General features: G+C 46.0%; 1 protein-coding gene across 1 annotated transcript in view; it reads right to left on the bottom strand.

Moving 5' to 3' along the window:
• CCDC88C (coiled-coil domain containing 88C) overlaps positions 1–9,310 on the bottom strand; it is a 154,566-nt gene extending 145,256 nt beyond the window's left edge. Inside the window, exons 1-2 of the mRNA XM_006839573.1 lie at positions 9,251–9,310; positions 8,438–8,538 (exon numbers count right to left, since the gene is read on the bottom strand). Of these exons, the coding sequence (XP_006839636.1) occupies positions 8,438–8,538; positions 9,251–9,310 (161 nt within the window). The remainder of the gene's footprint in view (positions 1–8,437; positions 8,539–9,250) is intronic.
• Positions 9,311–20,183: the final 10,873 nt, after the last annotated feature.

Below are 20,183 nucleotides of genomic sequence, written 5' to 3'. Positions count from 1 at the left end.
TGAAATATCCAAAAAGGTCCAAAACACCAAAATCCGTGGTCGTGGAGTTGGAGGGTGGAGCTGGCCCTGAAGGGCTTCTAAGGCTACAAATCTTTGCTGAACCAGATTGCCATCCTTTCTCCTAAGAAACCAAAGGTGAGTTCGAACCTTCAACCTTTCCACTAGCAGCCAAGCGCTTTAGCCACTGCACCCCGTGGATCCTATTCAAGAGTGATGGTAGTGGTTGTGTGCCTTTGAATCAATTCCGATTCATACTAACCCTATAGAGCGTTCATGATACTGAATTTTTACAGAAGCAGAAAGCCTCATCTTTCTCTCATAGAGTGACTGGTAGATTCGAACTGCTGACCTTGCAGTTAGCGGCCCAGCTCATAATCCACTATGCTACCAGGGTTCCTTATTCAAGAATGGCAGATAAGAAGAATGAAATGCCGCATTTCCTGGGTAGATAAGCCAATGAAATCACTCATGCTCAGTTGATCCTGCCTATGCTGTTAGTTCCTGGGACACTCCTCTAACTTGAAAAACCGACACCATCCATCTGTGATACCTCATGGTGTGCAGCACACCGAGAGGAGACAAAGGGGAGTCCCTGGGTAGGAATCACTGCTAACCAAAAGGTTGGGGTTTCAAGTCCACCCAGAGGACCCTCGGAAGAAAGGTCTGGCGATTTACTGTTCACACACACAAACAAGATAGCCACTGAAAGGCCCACGGAGCTCAGTTCTCTTGACTGTACACAGTCAGAACTGACTCTGCAGCTACTGGTGTAGAGACGGAAACAATGCCTGAGGAAAACCCCAAAGTGTCATTGCTTTTCCTATCTCCAGCAAGACAGGCCTGATTGAGATGAAACTAGAATCTGAAATCAAGTGCTTTATCACTCCACTCATCTACATACAGGACAATTTGTCAAAATTCTCAGTGTCAGAAAGTGCTTATTTGAAGAGAACAGATTCGACAGACTGACTGAGCTCTGGCCTTCTCGTGGATGCACACTGCTTTCCATCACAAAGCCCTGGCTCCCACAGGATTCTCCCAAGACCCAGCAAATGAGGACCTGTCATCCAAGTTCTGTGACAGAGTGAGAGCCCTCTGGGGGCTGGGGGCTGGAGGCTGGAGGAGGAGGAACAGACGTTGTCCCCCTTCCTCACAAATGGTATCCTCAATGCTGAGAGCACAGGATGGGGGTTTTGGGGTGTTCCGGAAATCAATCTGAATGTTACAGGGTTTATTCAAAGCTAGTAATTAGCAGAAACCCAACAAACAGGAAATCATTTCAACTATCACTGGAAGCACAATGCATTTTGAATGCCAGCTGTTTAAAATTCAACCATTAAGTAAATATTTGAGATTTACACTATGAGTCTTAATATTGCCTTAGGTGCAGGGTAGATACTTTTACCTAAGCATCAGCTGTAGACTTTATTCAGGCTTCATGTCCCTAAAATTCTCACGTGGGTACCGGAGAGCAACCAGAGGTGCTTACTTTTCAAGTACCATGTGACAATATTTCTCATTGTTCTCCAAAGAGGGATGGAGTCTGGCCAAGCCATTTACACATTACATGTTTCTCCTGGAGCCGTTCATTATTGAGGAAATAAAGGTTAACAGTTCCATGGAAATTAATTTAGGAGGACAGGAGGCGTTCAAAATTTAAATCCATAAAGATCTTTTTATAGCTACAGAAGTAAGTGTACCTGGCGTTACAAAATAATTCCTCCTAAAGGTGTAATTCTCCTGCCTTGCTACAGATGCCTTAAGAGACACAAAGCAATTTCAGAAAGTGGCAAATGTGCTGCTTAAAATAGTGAAACTTAGAAACCATGTGGGTTTTTTTTCTATGTTATGGTTATTGTCATTCTAGCTTTTGACAAAAGTCTGACAAGCCCTCTGCAGAGATGTACCTTGTAGAGGTCTCGGGCAGGACAACCCAGGTTTCTGGCAGCTAACAGGGACATCTCTGACCAACCCGGCGCTTCTACTAGGGAGCAATCCCTAATTGAAACAACACTCCCAAAGAACCTAGATCTTCATTGTGTGAGTAATTCAACTAAAGACCTTGATCATCAGACATCCTCTAAGCAAGACTCTGAGGGCAAACAGAAGGTGCCGTTGTTGTTGTTGTTGTTATGCGCCATCAAGTTGGTTCTGACCCATAGCAACCCTGTATAGGGTTGCCAAGGAGCAGCTGGTGAGTTTGAACCACTGACCTTGTGATTCAAACCAACTTTGCAGTGCAGTGCATTAACCCACAGCTCCATATCAGGACTCGGAATAGAGGGTTGGTTGGGTTGTTGTTGTTGTCATTGGTAACAGAGGGTATCAGGCGGAAAATCAAAGCAAAAGACTCCCCAAGGTGGGTCAGGAACCCCTAGTTACACGAGAGTTCCCACCACTCCATGCTGCAGGATGTGGCTCTAGCAGTCAGGCCTGAGACTGCAGTCCAGCTCCAAAATTCTCTGGCCTCAGCACGCTCCTCCGCAAAGTGCCCAGGGTTCCCGCGTGTCCTCAGAGGCTCCAGTTCTACGAAGCCCAGGTCTGCATTAGTGAGCCCAGACTGCACCAGGGTGTATATCCCAGGAAGGGGATGGCATCGCAACCATGGCACAACTGCATTTCAGCGAAAGCTGTCATTGAGAACAGGGGTCTCTTCTGTACTTGACAACCCCCAAACATAAACATCCCACAGTCCGGTAGCAGGTTATCAGAGGACAGGACATCAGTAGCTGGTCCAAACTGGGAGAGTTCCAAGTCCAAAGACTTCCTAAATTTAGCACTGGCTGCAGAAACCATGTACTGAGACAGATAGAAGCCACGGTCATCCCACATCGTAGGTTAAAAAAGGAGAAGGTCAGCACCTCTGAGCCAAATAATCGACTGGCTTATAAAATAAAGACTATCACACCAGGAGTTCTGATGTGGTGCTGTAGGATCAGTACTGGACTGCTAACCACAAGGTTGGTGGATCAAACCCCTCAGCCGTTCCTTGGAAACTCTACATAGGGTCACTCGGAGTCAGAACTGACTCAACGACATCACATATAAGCAATGTGCCTATTAAATAATCAACTACACGAAACCAAGCAGTCAACAATTACCGGAAAGCTAAGATGAGATGGCAAGAAGAGATAGGAAAGCTAGATCAATGGGAACAGAACAACCAGAATGGAATCATGAGAATGCTGACAGACCAGGAAAACGGACCAGTGTCACAGAACAAACTGTATAAAAACTGTTCACTGGAAAACCTAATTAGCTATGCCAACTTTTACCTAAAATACAATAAAGTATTTTAAAAATAACAACAAAATAGGATGTTAAAAACTAGTAGCAAGAACTGGTTAAAACAAACAAAAAAGTCTAGGGAGAACATTCTGGAAAGCATCAGAATATTAACATTCCTACCTCTGCCTGGTACAATGATAGATGTTGTTGTTGCTGTTGTTGTTATGTGCCGTGGAGTCGATTCTGACTCATAGTGACCCTGTACAGGGTTTCCGATGCCGTAAATATTTACGGGAGCAGAACGCCTCCTCTTTCTCCCACGGAACAGTTGGTAGTTTCGAACTGCTGACCCTGAAGTTCACAGTCCAATTTGTAACCACTACACTACCAGAACTCCTTACACAATGATAGATAGGCAGTTTTTATTATACTTAATTTGTGTGTTCCTCTTCTACAATGAACGTGACTTTTGTCTGTACTTCTTAAAAGGGCTCAGGCCCCACAAAGGGTGTCACAGCTGCCACTGCTAAAGGAAACTCACTAAGTTTACAAGTAAAAATCTTTTTACACCAACGCAAACTTACTCCACGAACAACTACTGAGCCTTTTACCCTCCAGAATCTGTGGAATGGGAACAGTTATTCTTCAAGCACACAGGGGAAATGATATCACCTTTCAAATGCTTTCTTAGAAACATACACTCTCCACATTAATGTGAGGCTGTTCGCCAGCTCTGAATAATTAATGCACTATCCTGAATTTTGTAGCTAGCACCAGAGGTTACAAAGACTTTAAATCAAGCAAACGGCACTGAATTCACAGGCCAGGGCACAAACCCTCAGGCCCCAGTCCTGATTTCCCAAATGCACTAACAGCTATGTTACTGAATCAGAGGGTGTCTGCTCTCACAAGAACAGGAGCACACTAGTGCACACATGCCTGTACACACGTGCACACACACTCACACTCACACCCAAGTCTGAGTCTCCCTCTTCATGAGCTTCCCTGAAGAGTCAGGTAGCACTGATACTGATTTCACATTTGCTGCATGTCTTTATAAGGAGTCCTGGTAGCGTTAGACCACTAACTGCAAGGCTGGCTGTTCAAACCCACCACCAGCTTCTCCTAGGGAGAAAGATGAGGTTGTCAGCTTTCACCAAGATGTATAGTCCCAGAAACCCTATATAGGGACACGAAGAGTCGCAATTAACTCGGTGGCAATGGTTTGGTTTTCTTTGGTTTGGGGATATCTTTATATGCATTGTCTGATTTAATCCTCCCCCAAACTACAAATTATTATCCACTATTACAGATCAGGAAACTGAGGCTTAGAGAGTTTACGTGATTTGCCCAGGGTATCAAAAGTATTTGAATTTGTTGTTGTTAGGTGCCATTGAGTCAGTACCGACCCATAGCAACCCTACACACAGCAGAACAAAACACTGCCCGATCCTGGGCCAACCTCACCTCACTACTGTTGCCACACTTGAGCCCAATGATGCTGCCACTTGGCCAATCCATCTCGCTGGGGGTCTTCCTCTTTTTCTCTGACCCTCCACCATACCAAACATGATATCCTTCTCCAGCGACTGGTCCCTCCTGACAATATGTCCAAAGTATGAGAGATGAAGTTTGCCCATCCTGGCCTCCAAGGAGCACTCCGGCTGCACTTCTTCCAAAACGGATCTATTGGTTCTTTTGGCAGCCCATGGCACTTTCAATATTCTCCTCTAACACCATAACTCAAAAGCATCAATTCTTCTACGATATGCATATGAGGTTATTGAAAATACCATGGATTAGGTATTAGCAAAATATATATATCTATAACAAATATGCCATGGACTGCTAAAAGAACGAACAAATCGGTTTTGGAAGTTCAGCCAGGATGCTACTTAGAGGCAGCAATGCTGGTACTTTGGACATGTTATCAGAAGGGACCAGTGCCTGGAGAAAGACACTTGGCAAAGTAGAGGGTCAGTGAAAAAGAGGAAGACCCTCAACAAGATGGACTGACACTGTGGCTTTCACAATGGGGGGCCACCACAGTAATTGTGGGGATGGTGCACAACAGAGCATATATTGCCATGTGTTGCCATGATGAATTGGAACCAACTCAACAGCACCTACTGCCAAGAGCGGGAAGAGTAAGTGACAGGTAGGAATTGGAAAGTGTCCTCATGGTGCTTGAAACAACAACCTGCCCAAACTTCATCAGAGCGCTTGTTTTCCCTTAGGTCCCGCCATGCCCCGAGACAAGCGCTATACATGCAGTTTCCCTAGGGTGTTCATGCTAGCACACTCTTGTTCAGGACTTCTCCTCACCCTGGGCCTCGCTTGAAAGCTGAGCTCGCCGGGCTTTCCTGCTTCCAAGCACTGATGTCACCGGGAAGCCAGGGCCCAGGGACCCCTACAGTAGTATTCTTCAGTTGCCAGAGACAATGCCCAGGTGCAGTCATGTGACGCCCAGCCAGCCTCCATATGGCTCTGCAGTGTTAGGTGACCGGCCTGTTATTGGAGCGCCAGCCACTGCAAGCAAAGTTCTTAGGGCCCCCTACCATCGGGGGAGCTGCGAGTCAGGAGATGAAGTACAGGAGTCTTATCAATTACCCACTAACTGAGTTAGCCCAGATGTAAAACCAGACACAAGACTTAAGGACTATGTCAGATGTGGGGCTAAGGCCTGGGCCTCAGAGCCCAGCTTGCCCTAGATCTCCTGGGGATGGGGCCAGGCTGAGAAATCAGCTAGGGGACCAAGTATACAGGTTGGGGTAGTGGGAAGGACAGAAGTAAGAAGAAAAGGAAAACCAACTCCCTTGGTCTGCCTCCAATCTTCCTTTCTAGATTAGAACAGTGCAAACCTAAGCAAATAACTGATACGGAACCCAAACCAAACCCAGCGCTGCTTAGTCAGCTCCAGCTCATCCTGAGTCTATAGGACGGGGAACCATTCTACTGAGTTCCTGAGGCTGAACGTCTTTACCAGAGCAGATGGTCGCATCTTTCCCCCTCAGAGGGGCTGGTGGGTTTGAACCTCTCATCCTTTAGTGAGTAGCCTCATGCTTAACCCACTGTTCCAACAAGGCTCCTTAACTGATACCGACACCTACCAAATACTAGTCCAGCTACATGTCAACACATCATCTTTTTTCATTTGCACAACCATCTCTTTTTTAAGGAGGGCCTTTATTTACTTCCCATTTTACGAGATAAAGAAACTGAGCTACTAAGTGCCCCCTGCCTAGTATCAAAATGCTAATATGAGAGAGATCTAGGACTCAAACCCAGGCTGATGACCCTGGCTGTCACACACTGGGGCCAGGAGTCTTTTATTTTATTTAGATCATTTTCACATACAGGAAAAGCACTCATATCTTAAATTATAGCTTAATAAATGCTGGAAAAGGTAGTAGATCCCAATCAATCTAAAGTAAATTTCTACTATTCCCAAAAGTTCAGGTGCCCCCTTTCTAACCCATTCCTACCCAAAGGCAAACCAAGTTGTGATTTCTGTCACCCAGAGCTGCCCGGTTCTTGTGCTCACCCCATCAGTAACCTGTACTCTGGTGGCACTGTCCACCCCACCATCCACTGGCTCCCTTCCTCTCTAGGTCAGACTAGGGGGCCTAGAAGTGCTCAGAGTGCTGGGCTCCCACTTCCGGGATTGATTACATTGGCTTATCACAAACACACACACATAATTCTAAAATTTCCGGGGTGATAGAGGTGAGATGGGGAGAGGTTTAACCAAATTTAGCCCCAGGCCAAATGTGAACCAGTGATGAGCTGGCATTTCTGAGAGCCATTCAGAGGAGCTTTCCTGATTTACAAGCAAGTGGTAAAAGCTTCAGGAATTCCAAAGGTCAGGGAAGAAAGAGAAACAGCCCCCGGCTTTTGTTCTCCCCTAGCCTGGGTGTAAAAACTGAATGAAAAGGCTAGGACACTGCTGGGTTTTTTTAATTAAACAGTCTTAGGTTTGGGGAAGACAGGTTTAAGTTTCACTGGTCCCTACACCAACGGAATCCAATATTATTCGGGATCTAACAGAAGGGAGGGAGGCAGCGAGCGGTGCCTGAACTCTAAACGTGCCATGAGGCAACCCTGAGAACACTCATTTTCATTATGAGATTCTGCCAAAGCTGCCGACAGATTATCTTTTCAGAATCCAATCACACAGTAAAGACTGGCAGTGAGCTGGTGTTGTTTTTTAAAAAAAAAACAAAAACATAGCCTTTAATCTCTCCCCTACAGCAGACCACCAAATGACGTATTAAAAGGAGCAATGTATTTGGATTTTTTTCAGACAGATGTATTTAGGTACAGTTTATTTAAAATAACTTTCTAGATCTGCCAAAGCAAATGGCCCCGCCTCCTTGAGGAGCCACAAAGAGGCTGAGGCTAATTCTCATTAGCTAATGGGTTTATGCTCAAGTATGACAACTTGAGTAGTAAGTGAGCACCACAGGCTGGTCCACAAAGAACATAAGGATCTTTTTCTTTTGCTTCCATGGGCTGTGAATCATAGTTACACTCCGTTCCAATATGTCCCCTGAAGGTTCTGAGTTACAAACAGAACGCAGCAATAGGAACTCAACACCTACTTAGTGACAGGCTGTCAGACAGACAAGCAGGCAGGTAAACTCTGAACAATTCAGCAACAGAAAGAAAGTGGTTCGGATGTACAAACTTTACCAGACCCTGTAAAAGACACATGCTTCAAAACAAACAGTCCCACAGTGCCTGGAAGGGGCTCCCTCTCCTTACACAGTGAATTTCAAACCCACTTCAAGCATAGGTACTTAACCGACTTGCTATGGGGCCACTAAAAAAGATGGGATGAAAAGGTTTCAAAAACAGTCTATGTAAACTAGAATGAAACTTCACAGTGACTGCGGATGCTCTTGATCCACCCCACACTTCCTGTAACCTGCCGCGGTCCACTGGTTTGTGCCTCCCTAAAACAGGGGGCTTTTTAATTTCATTGCTCAAACCACCATGTTAGCACCCCAAATTTGAAGTCAATTAATTGCCTTGTCTACACCATATGGATGAAAGTCATTCAATTCCAAACTTCATCAAACACGCAGAAATGACGCAAAGACACCTAGAACCACACCCATTGCAACCTTACAATACGTTTCCACAACCTTAAACTTTCTAGATTTGTACAGCAGCATTCTTTCCTTCCTCCCCGAAGAGGCTAACTTACATTTGCAACATGATTTGGTTCAATAAGATGCCGTCCGCTAAATCCATGTACATTGTCAGGTTGTCCTGGCTGCCGCTTTCGAATGGGCCAAAAGTTTTCACCTGCAGAGAAAACAGGACAAGTCAATCCCACGTGGACAGATGGCCTAAAACTGTCGCGGTCAAAGATGGGGTCCGGGTGTGTGTGTGTGTGTGTGTGTGCAGGTTGGGGTCACCCTCCAGCAAGCACCAATCTGCCTCTTTTCTCCCCAAGCCTCCTCCCTCCTCGCACCAGGCAAGAAACGCGAAACAGCAAAGAGGCAAACTTCCTCGCCACTTTTTCTCAGCGTCCCAGAGCAAACAAAAATAAGAGACTTTTCAATATATCTGTCACGTCTCAAATCCATCGAAGAGTGCTGTGCCCAATCCAGTCTGTTCACGTGCCCACTCGGCGCTCCCCCAATTCCCATGGGTCAAGGCCAGGGACCCGCGGGTCTCAGAACCTCCACGGAGTCACGTCTTGGTACTGGGGTCACTTTCGGGAGCGGTCAGGCCCTGGGGGCCGGAGCAGCAGGCTATGAACGCTCGGGCCCAGGGCGCTCCAAAGCCGCCGGACCAGCTCCCGGGAGGGAACAGGTGTACCCGGCTCGGCCCCTGGCCCTGCCCGGAGCGAGGCAGGCTCCAGAGTTGAAATGCCTCTGGACTCCGCGGCGCGGACCAGACTCCAGCCGGGAGCCACTTGCTGAGTCCCCGCGTCCCGGGGTTACCGGGTGTTCAACCCGGAGGGCGAGGAGCCCGTGCACCGACCAAGAGGCGGGGGAGCCCGGGCACTCACCCAGGTCACCAGCGGGCTCTGCAGGAAGAGCTCCATGAGCTCCGACACGGTCACGTCCATACTGAGGCCGCTCCGGCCCCGCGTCCCGTCCCCAACGCCGCGGTACAAAGCGGCTCGGGCCCCAGCGGTGGGCACGGGGCTACGGCGGCTCGCGCCCGGGAGACAAAGGCGGGGCGCGAGCCCACGTTCAGCGGCCCCGGCGGCCCCGCGCCCCGCCCGGCTGGGAAGGGGCGGGCCTGCCGCTCGGGGAGGAACAATGCGGCCGCCCCGCCCCTCGGCCCGAGCAGCACCGCGCCGCCTGGTGGGACCCCGGGAGCCGGGGCGCTGGGCAGTCGTAAGGAGCCGGGAGGCCAGGCACTGGGTGGCTGTGCAGGGAGTGGGGGGCGCCCGAGCAGTCAATCGGGGCTTCCCCACACGGGGCGAGGCGCCACGGAGCCTCCTTGCGTGCAGAGCCCCGGCACGTGGCGCCTCCCTGCGCGCGCGCGCCTGCGGCAGATCCACTGCACCACGTGCGGCTTGAGCGTGGGGCACCTCCGCCAGGGTGCCATCCTACACGGGGGAGCTAGGATTCTCCGCCTTCTGGGGTGGCCCCTGTAGGTGTAGCCCGTGAGCCTCACCGAGCCTCCACTTCCCCAGTGCCAGTGGCAGGAGCCGGCGACTTTTGCCCGAGCTAGTGGCGGGAGAGCCAAAACCTGGTCTCCAGGACAGGTGGGGTTCAGGCCCAGAGAGCCAAGGTGGAAACTTCATGTAGAGTTGAGACTATTCCAGGAGTGAGACTTTTTGCGCCCCACTTATATCACCTCCCGGATTGACCGCCTTCTGGAACTTCTAGTAGAAACCCACTCCAGCAGTTAACACCCCACCCTTATATTTTCGGGAGCGGAGCCCTAGGACTCCTCACCAGATTACAGCTGGGGGGAAGGAGTTGGCATAGCACAACTTGGTGACAGGTGAAAAAAGAAAGACCCAAACTGAATGTCTGTGAGGCTCAGAAGCCGAGCTCTCAGCAGCTGCAGCTGCAGCGAAGCACAGTGCCGGCTCATGAGTTCAAGACCTGGCTGTCATGTCACCTGGAGCAGGTCATACTTTAACACTACAATCCAGTCCCTGCTCAAAGCACTTTATACAGTTTGACTCATTTACTCTTCACGTAACACATTTCACGATGAGCGAACTTGAACAGAGGTTTCGAGCTGAGCTCAGTGCTCACCAAGTATGTAAACAGTTGCCTTTCCACAAACCGCTGCGGGTTGAATTGTTAGCAAATCATCTTGAAAGTTGGTTGTCAATTGTTAGACCTACGGCATCTGCTGGTAAAGCGTGGTATTGCAGTCCTGGTCAGCTAGCCCTTGGTTGGGGTGGGGGTGGGGGTGGGGTGATTGTGGTCCCAGGAGCCAAGTGGGCAGTTACGAAGTCCCTAGGTAGTAGTGTCGGGAGTCCTGGTGTAGCGCTGTAGGATAAGCACTGGACTGTAAGGTCGGTGGTTCAAACTCATAAGCGGCTTCTCAGAAACCCTATACAGGGTCGCTATGAGTCAGAACCGAGTAGATAGGAATTAAGAGTTAACAATAACAACAGCAGGTAGTGCAAAGAGTTAAGGGGCTCAGCTACTAATGGAAAGGATGGAAGTTCTCGAAGTTCCTTGGAAGAAAGGCGTGACAGTCTATGAGGAAAGTTGTTGTTAAGTGCCGTCGAGTCGGTTCCGACCCATAGCGACCCTGAACAGGGTTTCCGAGGCTGTAAATCTTTACGGGAGCAGAAAGCCTCATCTTTCTCCCGCGGAGCAGCTGGTAGTTTCGAACAGCTGACCTTGCGGTTCGCATCCCGATTCGTAACCACTAGCCATTGAAAACTCTATGGAACGTAGTTCTACTTTGACACTTATGGGGTCAGAATCAATAGAAGGCAACTGGTTCCAATGAAAGAAGCGAAGTCACGGTAACAGAAAAGAAAGTAAAGACAGCAGATGAATGAATTTCCGAGTCTTTGTGACTTTCTCATGCACTAGAATTAAATGGAGTCTGGTATGTCGCTGTAGGATAAGCACTGGACTGCTAACATCAAGGTTGGCAGTTCAAACCCATTAGCCACTCCTTGGAAGTCCTATATAGGGCTGCAATGAGTCAGAACCAACTGCATGGCAGGAATTCATTAGAAGGGTTCCTGAATTGCCCATTTTCATAATAATGCAAATTGGTTGGAAATAGGTATATACAATGGGTGGCCACATCCAACTTTACTTTGCTTAGAAAGGTCTGAAAGTAGGGAATGCCAGTGCAGCCAGAGTGTTTTCCACACCTTGTTCTGTAGGGAAGAGGAAGTGGCGGGACCTTTAAAGTTAATTCTTTGGCCTGTAAGAAATTCACTGTTTTAGTGACACATGTCCCAATGTGATGAGAGAATCCTGACGTTTCAGTCCCTTCAAGAATTTCTGTTTTGAGATCAGCTGCTGTGTTGGGTTGCGATCATTGATTCATCCTTGGCTCAAGCCCACCACCCCCCATCAGAAGGAACTGGCTCAGCTCCCCTGTTCTTGTGAGGAAGGGGGTTTGGGTAAATCCAAGATACAGGATTGGAAGGTTTCTAAGGACCAGGTGATCTGAATCAATTACTTCCTTTTTTTCATTGTAAACTCAGGATAACATTTTCCCTATATGACTTGTCAAGCTCATGCATGTAATAAAGCTTTGGCAACCATGTTGTTACCTTGACTCATGGCAGCCCCATGCTCAGTGGACTCAAATCGCTGTGAGTAACAGGATTTTCTTTAGTGAGTTGCCAGGCCTATCTCCCTTGTCTCATAGTCTGGAAGCTCCTTGCCACCTGTTTAGCATCACAGCCACACTCAAACCTCCACTGACAGGGAATGGCTGACGAGCTTCAGGGGAGCGTATTTTCAACAAAGACTGCTGTATTTAAGGGAATTTGAAGAATTAGCAGGGAAATAATTCTACCACTTTGCTACTGAAACTCAAAATCTGGTGAGGCTGGGTGGATGAAGGCTCTGAACTGGGGTCTGAACTCTGGGGTTCCGAAACACCTTTTTATGATTAACTGTGTGGCACTGCAGGATAATGCACTGGACCACAAGGTCGGTTTGAACCACAAGATCAGCGGTTCAAACCCATCAGCTCTTCCGAGGAAACCCTATACAGGGTCACTATGAGCAAGAACTGACTCGACAACACTTAACAACAGCGACAACAGCAACTGTCAGGAGCCCTGGTGGCACATGGGTTAAAGTGCTTCACTGCAAACCCAAAGGTTAGTGGTTCAAATCCACCAGTCTCTTTGGGAGTGAACTATTTACAGCCTTGGAAACTCTCTGGTGCAGTTCTGCTCTGTCCTGTAGGGGTCGCTGTTGAGTAGGAATTGACTGGACTACTGTGCGTTTTGGGTTAAATCAACCATCAACAAGAGAGAAAAGGACCAGATCAACATTGTATTGTCAAGCTTTGGAATTTTTGCCTATGTGATCAGTGAAAAATAGAATCTGTGTCATTTCCCTAACAGTGAACTTGAACATCATGTTTACAAGCCATTGTTTAGCATCTCTTAACTGTCCATGTCTCCTGACCATTTTTTCTGTAGGGTTCATTCTGTTATACATAGGGTCGATATGAGTCGGAACCAACTCGATGGTGTCTAGCAACAGCATATAAATTAGGTGTTTTTTTCTGCCAGTTTGCATTTCTCTTTTGATGTTACTTATGTTATTTTTTTTTTTCAATGCAAAAATTGTTTCTATAGTCACATTTATCAATATGGTAGAATGTACTGATTGACTATGAACTGCTGAACTAGCCATGCGTTCCTGGGATAAACTCTCGTTGGTCCTGATGCTTTATTGTTTTTATGTATTGTTAGATTTCAATTTACTAAGTAAACATAGAGAATTTTCACATCTCTGTGCATGAGGGATACGGACCTGTACTTTTCTTTTTCTGTGACATCTTTGTATGGTTTGGGAGCCAAGGCAAAGCTGGCAACATGAAAGGAGTTGGGAAGTATTCCTTTATTACATCCTAGAAGAATTTATGTAGGATTGGATTATTTCTTTCTTACATTATTGGCTGAATTTGTCAGTAAAGATATCTAGGTCTAGATTTTTCTTTGTTGGAAGGTTTTAAACTACAAATTTAATTTCTTTAAGAGCTACAGACTGTTCTGGTCATCTCTTTCTTTTTGAGCAATCTTTAGTGTTGGTGGTGTTGTTAGGTGCCATCGAATCTGTACCAACTCATAGCGACCCTTAGCACAACAGAAGAAAACCCTGCCCGGTCCTGGGCCAACCTCACAGTCATTACTATTCCTGAGTTTACTGCTGCTGCCACTGTGCCAGTCCATCTCGTTGGGGGTCTTCCTCTTTTTCTCCAACTCTCCACTTTACCAAACATGAGATCCTTCTCCAGTGACTAGTCCCTCCTGACAACATGTCCAAAGTATGAGAGACGACAAAGTCTGGCCATCCTGGCTTCCAAGAAGCACTCTGGCTGTACCTCTTCCAACAGGGATGTATTGGTTCCTTTGACAGTCAATGGTACTTTTCAGTATTTTCCTCCAGCACCATAACTCAACTGCATCAATTCTTGTATGGGCTTCCTTGGTCACTGTCCAACTTTCACATACATATGAGGTTATTGAAAATACCATGGCTTAAGTTAGGTGCACCTTAGTCCTCAAACTGACATCTTTGCTCTTCAGCAATTTATAAAGAGGTCTTGTGCAGCAGATTTGCCTAATGCAATATGTCCTTCGATTTCTTGACTGCTGCTTCCATGAATGTTGATGGTTGATCCAGGCAAAAATGAAGTCTTTGACAACTTCAGTCTTTTCTCAATTTATATGAACAGGAAAAAGTAAAAATCATTTACTGCCCTCTCTGCCCAGGAGGCAAGCTAAAATGCTAATCAGGTCACCAAATGGGACCAATCCCCCGGGTTCTCCCCCTGCCCTCAAACAGGTATGCAGCCTGGCCCCTCCCCAACTCTGACCCCATATAGGCCCATGTTGCCCTCCATTTGGCGCTCAGAATCTGGAGAAATTAGCTCCTCTGAGTCAGCTGGCTTAATAAAATCTGAAACTCTGCTGAAACTCTGCTTCACCTCTCCGAGTGGCCTCGGTTTCTTCGCCCATGAATCAAAAACTGCTGTAACATTTGATTCCCTGACCGGGAAACCAGAGTCAGGAAGTGACTAATGGTGAGCTCCCCTTGGCGGATGAGACGGTGTACCACAGCCATGTTTGACTAACTTTGTCCTCTCAAGCTGCCCTTAGAAACATATGTTTTTGTTATCGTTAAGTGACGTTGAGTAGGTTCTAACTCATAGCAACCCTGTTAGGGTTTCTGAGGAACAACTGGTAGGTTTGAACTGCTGACCTTGTGGTTCGCATACCAGTGCTGATCTTACAGTACCACACCAGAAGTCCATGACTTTGAATTAAAAGACCATCTTAAGAGCAGATTTGATGCATGAGACAATAATAACCAAACACCAGATGAATTGTGGGATGACCTCAAGACCATCATTCAGGAAGAAAGCAAAAGGTCATTAAAAAGACAGGAAAGAAGAAAAAAAGAAAATGTATGTTAGAAGAGATGATGAAATTTGCTCTTGAGTGTAGAGAAGCTAAAACAAATGGCAGAAACAATTAAGTAAATAAGCTGAATAGAAATTTTCAAAGGGCAGCTTGAGAGGACAAAGTTAGTGTTATAATGAAATCAGAAAAGACCTGGAGTTAGGAAACCAAAAGGGAAGAATATGCTCAGCATTTCTCAGACTGAAAGAATTGAAGAAAAAATTCAAGCCATGAATAGCAATAGTGAAGGGCTCTATCAGCAACAATTGTGAGGTTGGCCCAGGAACGGGCAGTGTTTCATTCTGTTGTACATAGGGTCTCTATGAGTTGGCACCAACTCAATGGCCTAATAACAACATCAGCAAAATATTAAATGATGCAGAAAACATCAAAAGAAGATGGAAGGAATACACAGAGTCATTGTACCAAAAAGAATTGGCTTATGCTCAACCATTTCAAGAGGTAGCATATGGTCAAGAATCGGTGATATTGAGGGAGGTGGCCCAAGTTGCACCAAAGACCTTAGCGAAAAACAAGGCTCCAGGAATCAACAGATTACCAATCGAAATGTTTCTGCAAACTGATTCAGCACTGCAAACAGTCACTCATCTGCTAAGAAATTTGGAAGACAGCTATCTGGCCAACTGTCTGGAAAAGATCTATATTTGTGCCCATTCCAGAGAAAGGTGACTCAACAGAATGCAAAATCATTGAACAATATCATTAATATCACATGCAAATAAAATTTTGCTGAAGATAATTTTGAAACGTTTGCAGCAGTACATTGACAGGAAGCTTCCAGAATTTCAGAAGAGGACGTGAAACGGGTTATCATTGCTGACATTAGATAGGTCTTGGCTGAAAGCAGAGAATACCAAAAGGATGTTTACTTGTGCTTTATTGACTATGCAGAGGCAGTCAACTGTGTGAATGGTAACAAACTACGAATAACATGGCTTAAACAGGTATTCCAGAACACTTAATTGTGCTTATGAGGAACCTGTCCACAGATTAAGAGGCAGTCATTCAAACAGAACAAGGGAACACTGAATGGTTTAAAATCAGGAAAGGTGTGCACCAGCATTGGATTCTTTCACCATTCTTATTCCATTTGTATGCCGAGCAAATAATCTGAAAAACTGGGTTTTTGAAGAAGAATGTGGTTACCTGTGATATGCAGATAATTCAACCTTGCTTCCTGGAAGTGAAGAGGACTTGACATGCTTACTGATGAAAATCAAAATCTGCAGCTTTCAGTATGGACTGAACTGCAATGTAAAGAAAACAAAAATCCTTACAACTGGACCAGTAAGTACATCATAGTAAATGGAGAAAAGATTGAAGCTGTCAATGACTTCATTTTGCTTGGATCCACAATCAATGTTCATGGAAGCAGCAGTCAAGAAATCAAATGACGTATTGCATTAGGCAAATCTGCTGCTCAAGACCTTTTGAAAGTGTTAAAGAGCCAAGTGACTACGGTGCATCCGTCCCAAGCCATGGTATTTTCAGTAGCCTCCTATGCATGTGAAAGTTGAACACTGAATAAGGAAAGGCATAAAAGAATTGATGCATTTGAGTTATGGTGTTGGGGAAGAATATTGAAAGTACCATGGACTGCCACAAGAACAAACCAGTCTGTCTTGGAAGAGAAACAGCCAAAATGTTCCTTAGAAGCAAAGATGGTGAGACTTCATCTTTTGTACCTTGGATATGTTGTCAGTTGGGACCTGTCCCTGGAAGGGACCTCATGCTTGGTAACGTGGAAGGTCAGTGAAAAAGACCCCCAAAGAGATGGATTGACTCAGTGGCAACAACAATGGGCTCAAACCTAACAATTGGGAGGGTGGGCACAGCTCCAGGCACTGTTCCGTTTTGTCGTGCGTAGGGTCGCTGTGAGTTGGAAACTACTCAGGAACATGTAATGATAACACAGCAACATGCACATTTAGAATTGTTATTTCTTCTTGGGTTGTATTCGTTCCCCATACTTATTGAGTTTGTCTGCTGAATAAATCATCCTAGAAGCTGGACTGTATCTAGGAAGAAGATCATTGCACCATGATTGGAGGAAAACTCATTATGCTCATTATATCACAGGAAGACTGCGATATGCAAATAATGCAATCTAACTTGGTGAAAGCAAATAGGACATGAAGCATTTACTGATGAAAATCAGAGACCAACAGAAAGAAATAAAAAAAAGCCTCACAGCTGAACCAAGAAACAGCATCATGATAAACCGAAAATTGAAGTTGTGAAGGATTTCATTTCGCTTTGATCCACAGCCAATGTCCCTGGAAGTGTTGGCGGTGGCGGTGGTGTGCCATGAAATGGGTCCTGCCTCATACTGATCCTGTGTAGAGTTTTTGTGCCTGGACATCTTTCTGGGAGCAGAAAGTCTCCTTTTTTTCCCACAGAGCACTTGGTGGATTCAAACTGCAGAGCTCGCAGTTAGAAGCCCAACACATCACCCACTATGCCCCCAGGACCCCTTGCTCATGAAAGTAGTAGTTAGGAAAACAAATGTTGTATTAGGTAAATCTGCTGTAAAAAACCTTAGGAAAGTGTTAAAAACAAAACAAAACACTTTGTCTCTTTGAGAACTTAGGTGTACCAGACCCAAGCCATGCTGTTCTCCATTTCCTCATACTCATGCAAAAGCTGGACACTAAATAAGGAAAACTGGAGAAGAACTGATGCATTTGGACTAAAGTGATGGAAAAGAACAGTGAGTATACCATGAACTTCCAGAAGAACAAACCCATCTGTCTTACGAGATGCACATCCATAATACTGCTCAGAAGCGAGAATGACACGACTTTATCTCACTTGGGACATGTTATCAGGGTTCCTAGCGTGATGCTGTAGGAGCAGCCCTGGATTGTGAACCACATGGTTGGCAGTTCCAACCCACCAGCTGCTCCTCGGAAACCCTATACAGGGTTGCTATGAGTGAGAACTGACTCAGCGACACTTAACAACAACATCAGGAGGGACCAGTCACTGGAGAAGGACATCATGCTTGGTAAAGTCAGCAAAAAAAGAGGAAGACCCTCACCAAGACTGATTGGCACAGTAGCTGCAACAATGAACACAAACATAGCAAGAGTTGTGAGAATGGTGCCGAAGCAGGCATCATTTTGTAAGGATGTTATGAGTAGATGGCACCTAAGAACCACATCATTAAACAATGTCCCTCTCTATCCCCGACACTGTTTCTCAGTGTGAAGTCTGCTCTATCTGAAGTGCCTTTAATACAGGCACTTTAGCTTTCTTTGATTCTGTTTGCTATGCTCATCCTTCTACATGCTTGTTAAGTGCCATCCAGTCGATTCTGACCCATAGAAACCCTGTCTAGGTTTCTAAGGAGCAGCTGGTAAGCTTGAACCACCGACCTTGCAACTCAAATGACTTTGCAGTCTGAAGCATGAGCCCACAGGGCTACACCAATACCTAGTATAGTCTCATGTTGATGGCAGAAACACAAAAGGAATACTTCCATTTGGAAAAAGGGAGGCATGGCAACAACTTCCTCTCACTGGTCTATAGCTCAGATGCTCTGCTAGCAAAACGGGAATCGCAGGGGCTCTTTGCCCAGACTGTAGAATTGACTCCTCGTGCCTCACAGCTGTACCTCTGGTTCTGCTCTTTGAGAGAACCACCCTTACATTGTCCTTCATGGCCACATCTGGCAAGGGCATTTGGGGAAGTTTCCCCTTCTTGGGATGTCCTTAAACAGTCTGCTACCTGTTGCTATAGGGTTTGAGCTGTAACTCTGCCTCCTACCCCAAGTTGATGACTTATCTAGTAAAAATCTCCTTAATACCTTGGTCAGGTTTTGTTTTGTTTTTTAATCTTTTCCCCATTGTACTTAGAAGCAAACTTGCACATTTCTTTAAAAAGAATGAATCAGAACCCTTATTAAAGCACAAAGGGGTTAACACAGGTTTTAAAACATTATTGATTTTTCCCTCTCGTCTTAATGTCTATTTTGTAATATAAAACCGTGGTCAGCTAGCGTAATGGCCATTGATCATGGTCACAGGTTGATGGAGCCCATCGAGTGGTATGACGTCCACCTTCTATCAGTGGATGGATCTGTGCATGTCTGGGGATGCCAGGCAGTTGACCAGTCAGCCCTGGGCTTTCCTTTCACTGCACACTTTATCATGACTGCTGCTTCTTTTCCTAGGATTGTGTGGGGTGAGCTGAGACTTCTGTCGTCTCAACTCAGTGCTCAGTCTTCCAGACCTCCTGGGTTCTGTTCAAGCTCAAGGTCCAATCTCTCTGCTAAACTTTGGATGTTCTGCTTGTCTGTTGCTTGTGCTGATTAGGATTGCAACTCCAGGAGATCCATGACATTGGCGTTCCCTTTTCATTTGCCTCTGAAATTGCTACTGTTCCCACAAACAGCCAAGGCTGTGGGTTTCCACCCACCATCTTTACTTCAAATCAAGTCAGCTGCTCTAGCAGCTATGCTGCTAGTTGTCCTGGCTCGTCCTGTCCTGCATTGTCGGCAGTCTGCTGAAGACTTCACGAGCTGCCAACCTCACAGTCCAGCTCATTAATCTGCAGCACCACACCAAGACTCCTTTTACCCATAGAAGCCTTCAGTAGTGCAAGTTGAAGCTTGATTGTTTGCTTCAATTCTTTCATCTTGAGAAATGCTAAGCATATTCTTCTCTTTTGGTTTTCTAACTCCAGGTCTTTGCACATTTCATTGTAATACTTGACTTGTCTTCTCAAGTTGCTATTTGAATTCTTCTGTTCAGCTCTTTTACTTCCTCATTTCTTCCATTTTCTTTAGCATCTCTTTGCTGAAGAGCAAGTTTCAGAGTCTCTTCTGACATCCATTTGGGTCCTTTCCTTCTTTCTTGGCTTTTTAAAAACATTTTATTATGAATTATGTGATAGTTTACATGGGAGAACATTAGCTTTACATTCATCCTATTGCATATTGTTGTTACATTGCCATGGTTACAATCCCCTCAATGCATTATTAACCAACCAAAGGGTACACCCTACAAGCCTGCTCCCTGGTCATCAGCACACAGCCCCTCTCCCTCTCTGGGTCTAGAGTTCCCAGACACTCCATCTCTCCACGTCATCGTCTCTGCCTCCATCTCTGGTAGCACTGCTTCTCTGGGTAGGGTCTTGATCTCTGTTCTTCTCCCTTGATGGTCCCAGGGACCTCCACTCATGGACTGCAAAGTCAACAACTCCCCTCCTTTTTCTACAAAATGTCTACCTTTACATTTTCAACCCTCACAGTCAGTCCTGTTAACAATTATTCGCTATTGTACCACATGAGACCTATCCCCATCTCCTTTCATCAGTCCTGTCCAGACAG

This window comes from Chrysochloris asiatica, unplaced genomic scaffold (genome assembly GCF_000296735.1).
Source record: "Chrysochloris asiatica unplaced genomic scaffold, ChrAsi1.0 scaffold00025, whole genome shotgun sequence".
In the NCBI taxonomy this organism is placed as follows: domain Eukaryota; kingdom Metazoa; phylum Chordata; class Mammalia; order Afrosoricida; family Chrysochloridae; genus Chrysochloris; species Chrysochloris asiatica.
This window is presented reverse-complemented; position numbering and strand designations above follow the sequence as displayed.